The sequence below is a fragment of the Nothoprocta perdicaria genome, unplaced genomic scaffold (assembly GCF_003342845.1).
Source record: "Nothoprocta perdicaria isolate Ctin4 unplaced genomic scaffold, notPer1 scaffold_4, whole genome shotgun sequence".
Lineage (NCBI taxonomy): Eukaryota > Metazoa > Chordata > Aves > Tinamiformes > Tinamidae > Nothoprocta > Nothoprocta perdicaria.
In genome coordinates this window covers 8,358,187-8,369,562 of record NW_020455643.1, presented here as the reverse complement: position 1 = coordinate 8,369,562, position 11,376 = coordinate 8,358,187, and the positions used below count along the sequence as shown (strand labels likewise).

At 58.1% G+C, this 11,376-nt stretch overlaps 1 protein-coding gene across 2 annotated transcripts; it reads left to right on the top strand.

Moving 5' to 3' along the window:
* The first annotated feature begins 741 nt into the window (after positions 1 to 741).
* On the top strand, positions 742 to 10,398 carry ABCF3 (ATP binding cassette subfamily F member 3). 2 transcript variants are annotated; one of them, XM_026045160.1, is made up of 18 exons: positions 742 to 766; positions 2,436 to 2,533; positions 2,635 to 2,757; positions 3,145 to 3,276; positions 3,461 to 3,541; positions 4,121 to 4,180; positions 4,626 to 4,682; positions 4,878 to 4,900; positions 5,588 to 5,643; positions 5,740 to 5,940; positions 6,170 to 6,246; positions 6,510 to 6,554; positions 6,869 to 7,001; positions 7,519 to 7,607; positions 7,790 to 7,881; positions 8,644 to 8,776; positions 9,156 to 9,243; positions 10,119 to 10,398. In XM_026045160.1, exons 2-18 carry the CDS (start codon positions 2,436 to 2,438, stop codon positions 10,275 to 10,277), a joined length of 1,647 nt encoding a protein of 548 aa, XP_025900945.1. In that variant the 5' UTR covers positions 742 to 766; the 3' UTR covers positions 10,278 to 10,398. The 2 variants fall into 2 exon arrangements, with proteins under 2 accessions (XP_025900945.1, XP_025900946.1); XM_026045161.1 differs by lacking the exons at positions 8,644 to 8,776; positions 10,119 to 10,398 and having other exon boundaries at positions 3,010 to 3,276; positions 9,156 to 9,237.
* Positions 10,399 to 11,376: the final 978 nt, after the last annotated feature.

Below are 11,376 nucleotides of genomic sequence, written 5' to 3'. Positions count from 1 at the left end.
CGCGGCGCCGGGCCGGGACCGGGACCGGGGCCGGGCGGCGCGGGGCTCTGCAGGCGCCGCCTCGCCCGCAGGCATCCTGCACGGCGGCAGCGCCGACTTCGAGAGCGTGGACGACCTGGTGGAGGCGGTGGGCGAGCTGCTGCGCGAGGTGTCGCGGGACGCCAAGGACGACGGCGCCATCCGCGACGTGTGCGAGCGCCTCTTCAACACGCTGCAGCTGTAAGCGAGCGGAGCGGGAGCGGGAGCCCGAGCGGGAGCGGGAACCCGAGCGGGAGCGGGAACCCGAGCGGGAGCGGGAACCCGAGCGGGAGCGGGAGCCCGAGCGGGAACCCGAGCGGGAGCGGGAACCCGAGCGGGAGCGGGAGCGGGCCCGGCCGCGCCGCCCGCCGCCTCAGCCGCCTCCTCCTCCCCGCGCAGGGACGAGCGCGGCGGCCAGGGCTGCAGCCAGGTGCTGCTCGACGCCCCCATCCAGCTCTCGCAGATCACCGACAGCTACGGTGAGTGCGCCCGTGGGCTGCGCGGGGAGGTGCCCRGGCCCGTCCCCACCGGGACGCTTGGTGGGGACAGGCTTGGGACGCCCCTTTCCCTGGCTCGTCCCCCCATGGAGTCGTTCCAGCCCCCGGCTGCTCGTGAGGGCAGGTTTGGGAGGGCAGGAGCCTCCCGCGCTGACTGGAGCCTCCCCGGGCTGTGTTTCACTGTGTGACCCGTTGCAGATGCCAGCGTGGACCTGCTGCCAGGGCTGCTGCTGAAGAGAGACCAGGGCTCGGTAAGCGGCGCGCTGGGGTGCCCGTGTTGCTGCGCGCCCTGCTGCGCTGCGAGGCGGGAATGCGGCAGCCCCCAGGTCCCCGGGCCACCGCGGCGAGGCCACAGCTGTGTCCCTGCACCCCCTGCTTCGGAGTCGTGGGAGACTGGTCGTGCTCGGTGCAGGAAGAGCATCAACGGGAGTTAGCAACGCACTGACTGACAGCATCTGTTTTGCTGCCACTTCACAGGGAGCTTCCAAGCGTGGCTGATGCCCAAGGGGTGCTCAGAGCGCAGCTTTGTTGGCTTCCTAACGGCCTTTGGCTCCTGCTGCCCGGCCTTTGAGAAATGAGAGCTTCCTATCATTGACTTCATTGACTCCATATCATACCGTGGTTAATGATTAGATGTCGGGATGTTGGAAGCAGGCAGGGAGCATGGAGCAGGGAGCGGCCGTTTTCCAGAGAGCAACTGCAGGGAGACTCATAAGTCCTGCTTAGAGAGGCTGTGGTTGTTGGGATTTGAGGAGCAGAGAAGTTTGGAAACTTCTGTGTGGCCTGTAGGAAATCAGAACGTCTTTGCTAGTGGGAATGTGTATGTGGTCAGGTTGGCTGGGTTGCCTTCTGCCTTGGACGCGCGTGTGTTTTGGGAAGTGCATTAGTGCGTCTGCAAAGCAAGGGTGAAAAGGGCTTTACAGGCTGGGGGGTCCACACCAGGCTGGGCTCGTAGGGAGCTCTCGCTTCCTGGGGTAACGTAGCCTGGAGGCTGAGACCCAGCGTCATCCCTGCACGTCTGGACAGGGATGTTAGCAGGAGCTGATGCTGCGGCTTGTTTTGGCACTGGTTCTGCTGGCTGGTTCTTATGTCCAGGATTCAAAGGGGATGTTCAGAAAAACTGGAGAGGATTCAGAGAAGGCTGAGGGGAGGTTTGCAAGTTTCTGGAAGACAGACCTTGCTGGGAGAGGACTTGAGGACTTTGGCTTAGTTTGCAGGGTGATTCAGCCTATCTGTAGGAACTGGGCTACAAATGCAGCAACAAGGCGCTCCTCAGTCTAGTGTGCAGGTCTGTAACATGCTCCAGTAGCCTAGAAATATATAGGAGTGTTCTTGGTCAGCCACAAATATTTGACTTGACGCAGGAATAAGTTGGAGTGGCTGCAAGCCTAGCTAAGACCAGAGGCTGGGTTAAAACAGTTGGTTCGTTCTTGCCTTCAGCCTTAATTAGGTGTTTTTCGTCTCTGCCTTGATTGATCTACTGCCTAACTTGGGTTTGTTCCAAATGGGCTAGAGTTAAGGTGCTGGGGAGAGGAAATGTGTAATGTCCAGGGTGAAGGGAGGTGCAGGGTAGAGAGCAGGCGCTGGGGTGCCAGGTTCTTGTAGCAGAAGTGACTTGGCCAACCCAGGCTCCTGAAACTGGAGAAAGTGGCTGTGAGGAAGGATGCAGGGCTGCACTCAGCCAAACCCTTTGCCTTGCTGAGGCAGAACTGTTGTGTGTGAGCAGTTAAGCTCATTCCTGAGCCAACTGCCGAGCCTGACCAGCTTCCCTGACTTGCACTTGAACCTGTCCCAGTTCCCCCCCCGTCCTGTTTCCCTCCTGCCCCTCCAGGCATGGAGGATTGGTGTCTGGTGGTCAGGCTCTCTGGACATCTGCTGAAGATGCCCTCCGTTCTTTCAATTCTGTTCCTTGTGCTCCAGATGGTAAATGCCAAGAAACTGGAGAAGGCGGAAGCCAGGCTGAAAGCCAAACAGGACAAGAGGATGGAGCGGGATTCCCTAAAATCTTCTGGTCCTCTGTGAGTATGAAGGGTGCCTGGGAATGCGCCCAGCCAGCTGGCTATCCTGGAGCCTGAGCTTTCCTGCTAAATTCCCTTCGCTGTCTTCTGCCTGCCTGCAGGGTCCTTGAGGAGGCATCTGCCAGCCAAGCTGCCAGCAAGAAGGAGACCCGCATGGAGTCATCAGGCAAGAACAAGTCATATGATGTGCGCATCGAGAATTTCGATGTGTCCTTTGGCGAGCGGTGAGTGCAGATGGCCCTGGCTGGGGTTTCAGCCCGGGGTAATGAGACCAGATTGAAGCGGTCGGGAATGACAGAGGGAGTGGGAAGGCTCTGGGAGCAGGCTGGACACCAAATCCTGTTGGCTCCGGGCAGGAAAAGCCTTCAGGGGCTGCTTGGCCCCTCTGCAGCCTGAAGCCTGCTTGGGGCAGGAGGCTGCCTCCTCCTCCACGGGACACTCTGAGCAGGAGCTGCCCGCCTGTTTTCCCGCCTCAGTGTCCTGCTAACGGGAGCGGAGCTGAACCTGGCGTTCGGCCGGCGCTACGGGCTGGTGGGCAGGAACGGGCTGGGCAAGACGACGCTGCTCAAGATGATCGCGAGCCAGAGCCTGCGCATCCCCTCGCACATCAGCATCCTGCACGTGGAGCAGGAGGTGGCAGGCGACGAGACGCCGGCGCTGCACAGCGTGCTGGAGTGCGACACCACCCGCGAGAGCCTGCTGCGGGAGGAGAGGGAGCTGACGGCCAGGGTTAACGCTGGCAGGTGAGGTGCTGCCTCTGGGTTTTCAGCCCTTCTGCCATCTCTAATGGTTTGTTCTGAGATCTCGCCCTTCCAGCAGCGGCAGGACTGCATCTCACCCGCTCACCTGCCTGGGGGGATCAGCCTCCCCCTGCACCCCAACCTTGACTTCAGTCAGTCCCATGTGCTCCTCTTTGTCCATCTCCAGGGGAGAAGGGACAGAAGGTGCCAGGCTCKCGGAGATCTACGCAAAGTTGGAGGAGATTGAGGCGGACAAGGCACCAGCAAGGTGAGACAGTCCTGCAGGCACTGCTACCTGTCTGTTTGTGTCACCAAAGTTTGGCAGTGGTTTGGGGTATACAGCATGGAAGGGTGACGCTGAGCCCCTGGGATCCAGCATGTAGGGACAATGGATTCTTCWTAATGCTAGGTTTGTCTCTCTCCTTCCCTCACTGTCCTGTTGGGCTGGGAGTAGTTGAGCTTCCTCCTCAGGCTGGAGGGCAGCTTTTGCTGCCATTGGCTGGCACTACTGCTGCTCCTTCTCTCAGACCTCCAAAGGCTCCTGGTGTCTGGGGAGGATATATGGGATGTTGATGGCAGTGATTCTYTTTCTGGTCAAAGAGCTGAAAGCTTTGAAGTTGCTGTCTTACTGGGAGTCATCTCTGACTCCATGTGGATCCGGGGCCCTACTGCGCTGCATTTCATAGGCAAGAGCTGCTGTTGATCCTTCAGGGAATTTTTCATGCACCAGAGCAGCCTTAAGCCATACAGCAGAGTCCCCCAGACAGTGGTCATGGGTTTGGTACCTTGGAGTGTGCTCTGCAGCTCCACAGTATAGGTGAGTTCCAGTTCTCCTCTTTTTCTCCAGGGCATCTGTCATTCTCGCTGGGCTGGGCTTCAACACGAAGATGCAGCAACAGAAAACCAAGTAAGTCTGCAGGCTCTGGGCCTGGATATGTTGATATATTATATCAAAATCTAATGGGTCTAGAGAGATCCTGTGTCCCASCCGTTGGCCTTGGTGGTCAGCAGGGTTATTTCTCTCCTAGCAACCCCCCAGGTGCTGCCCTGGCTATGCCTTGGGCTGATGCATGGAGAATGGCTGTAACTGGGAGGGCAGCCCGGCAGGAGGCTGGGGGTCTGATCCTGCCCTTTTGGTGCAGTGTCCCGCTGGGGGTGCCAGCTGCCTGCTGGCCTGGGGAGGGGCTGAGCCTGACAGCACTCGTGCCATGGCCATGGACACTACAGGGACAAGCCCTCTTTAGGTGACAAGCAGAGCTCASAGGGCTGTGGAGGAGCCTGGCAGGCAAGCAAACTCAGCATTTTCCTACATTAAACACTAACACCCTGTGTGCAACCTCTTCTTTCCTCAGAGAGTTTTCCGGAGGCTGGAGAATGCGACTGGCCTTAGCCAGAGCCCTTTTTGCTAGGTAGGTGCCCGGGTGTTTGTGCCAGTGCTTCACCACGGAGCTACCTCTGCCTGCTGTCAGAAGTGCAGGGGAGCTGGCGGGAGGGGTCCTCACAGCTCAGCTTGGAGTGGGAGGTGTTTGAGGCATCGCAGCTCTGTGCTCTGTGTTAACCCTCTGCTGGTTTTCCTTCTGATGCCTGTGTCTTGCTTTTCCTAGGCCAGATCTCCTTTTGCTGGATGGTAAGTTGATACCATGGATCCCCTGTAGCACCGCTGGGCCTGCTCGTGCCCTTGCTGGCGTTGGGAGCGGAGCGTGGCCTTTAACTGCCTGCTCAAAATAGCTGTGTGTGACACAGCCGGTGCTAGCAGGGCTGTCAGCGCTCCCCTGGCATGGTGGGGACAGAGCTGGGACCATCAGGAGCCGTCCTCTGCTGTGAAATCCCTCAAGCAACCGCTTCCACTGAGCTCGGCAGAGCTCTGCTCATCTTGAGGGATGGCCCTGTGCCTCAATAAGGCGATCAACATGTCATCCTGCCCCAGGCAGTCCTCTTCTCCCCTCTGTCCCCGTGAGGGGATCCTGGCTTCCAGTTGACTACAGGGGGAAATTCATTTCGCTGCAGGGAATAAGGCAGGAGGCATTGCTGGAGCTGGGTCTTGGCTGAGGTGCCCAGAGGTGCCCAGCTGTGATGCAGAGCACCAACTTAGACACTGCTGTGGGGTATCGGGGACCAGGAACCTGTTGTGACCGTGGGGAACATCTCTAGCTGAGCCCTGGCTCTCAACACACCTGCGTAGATGAGTTCCCCTGAACCAGGGGAGAAGCTCTGCCCTCCTTGGGATGCCGGTCACTCGCCCTTCCTGTACAAAGAAGCGTGAGGCAGCCATCCTAATCCCCCATGACCTCGGCGTGTTTTCCTCTTCCCTTAGAGCCAACAAACATGCTGGATGTGAGGGCCATTCTGTGGCTCGAGAACTACCTGCAGGTAAGGGGGTGACGGGAGGCCCTGGGGCAGTGCAAGGCTCAGTCAAGGCTGCTCTGCCGAAGCACAGGGTTGCTCAGGTGTCCYTATCTCCTCCAGACCTGGCAGTCAACCATCCTAGTGGTGTCGCAYGACAGGAACTTCCTGAATGCGGTGGCCACGGACATCATCCACCTGCACTCCCAGCGGCTGGACACCTACCGTGGGGACTACGAGAACTTCCTGAAGATCAAGGAGGAGCGATTGAAGAACCAGCAGCGAGAGTATGAAGCCCAGCAGCAGTACCGCGAGCATATCCAGGTACCGGCAGAAACCAGCAGTGGCTGGGCACTGTTCTCCTGCTTGTTCCTTTCTTTGTATTTCTAGTGAGCTCCTAAATTGCCCTGCTTCCAGTAATCTCTGCTCTTTGAGCTTTTACTCTTGCTCAGTCTTGAGAGGACCATGGAAGCAGCTCTGCTGTGGCAGGCTTAGCAGCAGAGCAGCGTGGCCAGGACCAACAGACTGTRACTGTGATGCTCTTCCCTCCTAGGTCTTCATCGACCGCTTTCGCTACAACGCAAACCGGGCGTCCCAAGTGCAGAGCAAGCTCAAGCTGTTGGAGAAGCTGTGAGTGCCTCTTCCTCTCCTCTGCGCTCTGGAGATGGGGAGGGAGCTGTGATTTTAGAGAGAAACAGAGATGCTCCAAGGCGGCCTCAAAGATGATGTGTATCTGGAGAGTGGGAGTGATTTGGGTTTTGGGTGCCCTGTCTCTGATCAGAGGCTTTTTACTGGGATGAGGCTTTGTAGGGCTGGAAGCTGTATTCAGGCTTCTGGTGGGAGAAAGAGCCACCATGCAGCACATCTTAGCTCTGTGTCTCCTTCTCTTGTAGGCCAGAGCTGAAACCTGTGGACAAGGAGTCCGAGGTGATAATGAAGTAAGTGATCCTGAGCACTCACTTGGAGGGGACTGACTTTACTCATAATGTGAGTTGCTCCTGGGTCTTGTCCCAGCTGGGATAACCACCACTTCCTGCAGGTCAGCCTTGTTCTGACATGGAGCCTGGAGAGAGTCCTGCCTTCAGACTTAGTTTCCTCTTGGGGCCAGGGCCGCAGATCTGTGTCCCCTTCTTATGACTGTCCTTCTCAAGGGAGCCTCTCTTCGSGCTGATTCCCAGTTGTGCTGGGGTGAAGGCCGGGAGCAGGATCTCTGATCTTTCTAGACATCTCTCGCCTCTTCCTGCCTTCCCAGGTTCCCTGATGGCTTTGAGAAGTTCTCCCCACCCATCCTGCAGCTAGATGAAGTAGATTTCTATTACGACCCAAATCACTACATCTTCCGTTCCCTCTCTGTCTCTGCGGACCTGGAGTCCCGCATCTGTGTGGTACGTGGGATTGCAAAATACCAGTGGCTACCGGGGACTATGGGAGTAGTCTCCAACACCCCGCTCAAAACAGGGACAGCATTTAATGTTAAATCCAGTTGCTCAGAGCCTTGTCCAGCTGAGATTTGGATAGCTCAAAGGATGACAAATTCCTTCACCTCATGGGTGGGGGAAACTGGCTCTGTTGCAGTGCTTGATCATCCTGATGGTGAGGAGTTTTTCCTAGTACCAGTTAGAAATTGTAACTTGTGTCCGTTGCCCTTTGTCCTTTCATTGGACATCTCTGAGAAGAGATTGGGTCTGTCTCTATTTATAACTCCCTGATRGTTGAAAACAGCAGCATGGGCTGAATTGAGCAGGACAGCAAAAAGATGCTTTGTGCTTGGAAATGGGGCTGGGACAAGGTGATCCTTAAACACAAGGGTTGGGGTAGGAACATCTCAATTTCTTGATCTCTGCTCCCCTCTCTGAAGCACTTTCCTTGGTTTCATGTTCTCCAATGCTGCTGCTTCTCTAGGTTGGGGAGAACGGAGCAGGCAAGTCGACCATGCTGAAGATCCTCATGGGGGAGCTGGCCCCAGTCAGAGGGATCAGACATGCCCACAGGTAGCCGGTGGGATGGCCTGGGGTGACAGGGAGGAGTGGGGCTGATGGGCTGTGTTTGAAGTGAGAGTTGTCCGAGCGATGGGGACGGGGCTTGCACACSCCTGCATGTGCCCCCCTTCTGTAGCTGCGGCTGAGAGCTCTGGTTATCTGAGTATCAATGCCTCATCTCTCTCGAACTGCAGAAATCTCAAGATCGGCTACTTTAGCCAGCACCATGTGGATCAGCTGGACTTGAACATCAGTGCCGTAGAGCTGTTGGCAAAGAAGTTCCCAGGTGAGTGGCAGAGGTGCCAGCAGATGTGGGCCAGGGTGGGAGCTGGGCAGTGCCAGACTCTTCAGCTCTTAGCTCCTAAGCCAGGTGGAGCTGGCATCAGGGCAAAACCGAGAGGGCCAGTGACATTTCCTTTCCCATGCACAGAACAGCACCGACTTGTTCTGTGCTGGTGCTGCTGGGTGGAAGGCTCTGTCACTTGAGTACTTTGGGGGGATACCTTTTGCTCTGGGTTAATCCTCCTAGCAAGCACAAGCTGATGCCTGCCTTGCCAACTAAGCTAGTTTACAGGAGGGTTTATCAATCTGTCACAAGCCCTGTGGCCAGCAGAGGCTAGTGCTCCACCATAGCCATGTTTCAGAGGTAGGTATCTGCTCTGTGAATCGCTTTCCTTGCCAGTCACAGTACAAGCTGTAGCCTCGCCTGCCCCCCTTTCTTCCAGCTGCCAAAACCTCCAGCTTCCTTCCCCACAGCTTGAGGTTATCTAACTTGGTGACAGAGAATTCAGGGCAGTGTCACTTGGAGTCAACACAATCAGCAGCCCTGCAATCCCTGTCCTGATTGTGTCAGTCAGGTTCCCCCGCAAACCCTCCGCTGGGGAATTGCCTTAGCCTGGCTGCTCAATCCCTCCCCTGCCCTGCTAGCATGACACGGGCTGCCTGGCCTTGGCGCCGGACCGAGGCCGCAGCAAAGGGCTCTGTGTCACACCAGGAGGGCCTGAGGCTCCCCCACGTGCCACAGCTGTGTCGTGACACGCTCTTGCAGGGAGGACAGAGGAGGAGTACCGGCATCAGCTGGGGAGCTACGGTGTCTCGGGAGAGCTGGCCGTGCGCCCTGTTGCCAGCCTGTCTGGAGGTCAGAAGAGTCGAGTGGCCTTTGCCCAGATGACTATGCCCTGGTAATTTTCTCCCAGATGCTGTTAATATTTACATGGGTGCATCCCTGGAACCTGCTTCACTGGGGGAAAGGCAGCCATCGAAGGACCTTCTGCTCTCCGGGAAGCCCAGTCTTTGGGACTTTTGTGGGGAGGGGAATCGTCACCCTGCGGGGAGCGCGTGAAGGAGGCAGGTGACATTCTCCTGCTGCTTTGAGCTCTTAGGTGTCCTGGAGCTGGGCCACACCGATCTTGGGGCCACGCACATGGCTGTGGTTGTGGCTCTGAGTGCCTGGAAAAGTAGCCTGGATTCCTGCCCCATGCAGAGGTTCTCAGCGCTAAGGGGTGCACACTCAGCCTGAGTTTGTTCCAGGGCAATCCTCAGAGTTGCGTTCTCTTCCAGTCCCAACTTCTACATCCTAGATGAGCCGACAAATCACCTGGACATGGAGACCATTGAGGCACTGGCAAAGGCACTGAATAAATTCCGGGTAAGACTCTCTAAGTGAGATATCTCATTTTTCTCAACACTTCTTGCAGCCTCTGGCTTGGGTTYCTTGTGTCTCAGCCAAAGGTAAATGCTTTCATACCAGCGGTAGCCTCTAGTCCCTGGCAGATGGTGGGGAGAATCTGTTGCGTTTCTGCCATAGCTGCTTGTCCTGGTGTGTGGTTTGCTTCATGTATGGACTTTGGCTAGGAGTGGCTGAGAGAGCTCCCTGCAAAGCAGCTTGTCCTCATCTCGGCCAGTCTGTGATTTCTCCTCTTCTTCTGTGTTGCTGCATGCAGTGCTCAGCCCTGCCCTGATGCCCTTTGGCAATTCCTTAAGCCAAGCTTGTTTCGATCTCCGGACCCAGCTTGCAGATCCCACAGTGATGAGCCAAAGTCTTTCCATTTTATAGTGTCCAGGTTGGGTTGGTTTTCCTAAAAAAGTTTAATTGACATTGGAAGGAATCTCCAGAGATTTTTGGTCCATCCCTTTATTTAAAGTAGGGCGAGCTTGGATGAGGTTGCCCAGGGCCTTGCGCAGTCAGCTTCACACTGTTATTGACTCCACCTGGGATCTCTGTCCTTGAAGCTTAGCAGAGATTTGCACAGCCAGTAAGAAACTGCACTTGCTCCAAGAAGCAAAGCRAAATATGTTCTTGCTGCACGGTGCCTCTCCCTACGTGTTCTATCCATCCCGTGTGAAAGGAGATGCTGGAAAAGCAGGAGTTCTCGTGGAGTTTTTCCCTGAAATGAGTGAAAAGCTGATATCCTCTGCAGCCAAACTGGACCTCTTCACATCACCGCGACCTGGATCCCCAGCTTGTGCTGGAGCCTTGGGCTGTGGTCGGCAAGTAACGTCCCATGCTTTGTGCTTCCACAGGGTGGAATAATCCTGGTGTCCCATGACGAGCGCTTCATCCACCTGGTGTGCCAAGAGCTGTGGGTCTGCGAGAACGCCACGGTGACACGCATCGAGGGAGGCTTCAGCCAGTACAGGGACATCCTGACGGAGCAGTTCCGGAAGGAGGGGTTCCTATAAAGGAGGCGGGAGCGGGACTGCTGAGCGGGCGGGAGGGCCAAGCTCGGCCCCCTCGGTGCCCATCCGAACTGTGCCTGGCTGAGCGCGCAGGACGCCGCTGCCCCATGGATCAGCCGTGCCATCCACCTGCCATCGGAACCGCCCTCCTGTCCYGGGCCTGGGGGGAAAGAGCGGGGCAGCCCCGCTCAGCCCTGCACGCCCCTGGGCCCGGCCTGGTGGGGAGCGGGGGAATATCCAAGGGCCTTGTGCCGTGCGCGGGCGGGGACACGCGGCGGGCGCTGCTCGCAGCGGGCACCGCCTGCGGGCCCCCAYGCGGGCTGCGGACCCGCTCGGCCCCTGGAAACGCCGCACCTGGAGCTGCTGCTCTGCCGGGATGAGGGCAGGAGCCTGGACCTCCCCCGTCCCTGCTTTCACTCACACTGCCCTGAAGGGCAGCAGGGCTCTCCCCTGGTTTCTCTTGGTTTTTCTTTTGTTCTGCCCATGCTTTTTACTTTTTTTTTTTTTTTTAAACTGTGTGAACAGCAGTCAGATGCCTGTAAAATGATTGTCCTCTCCACTCTCTCAATACACTGCCCTCCCCTCTGCCGCCCTAAGAGGGGAGCGAGGCCTTTGCTGCTAACGGTGACTCCGTCTTTTCACTGGGGCGGGCTGGGTTTGTCTTTCAGCCCGACCTGGTGCCGTAGCACCGAGCGGGACAGCCGCTGCCGTGGCCTGGGACCGGGCRGCCGCCGAGCCCCCTTCCCCAGGCAGGGCTCCCTCCTCGTGCCCCCCGTGTCAAACCTGCGCTGCGGGGGGCTGCCCGGCGCGGGGCGGCCGCGGGGCCCGCAACACCGAGGGCAGCAGGTGCAGAACCGGAGCCTTTGCTGTCCTGGGGAGCGGCGCCGCGAGCCCCCGCGCTTCGGGAGGCGGGTTCGGGGGAGCAGGAGGGTGCGGGAGGGAGCCCCGCGTGCCGGGGCCGCGGCGCCGGTGCCCGTAGCCGAGGCGCGGGGCGGCCGCGCTCCCGTTCGCGCTCCCGTTCCCGTTCCCGCGGCCGTCGCCCGCCCCCCGCCGGGCCCCGCCCCCGCCCGTGACGCGGCGCAGCGCGCGCGCCGCACGCGGA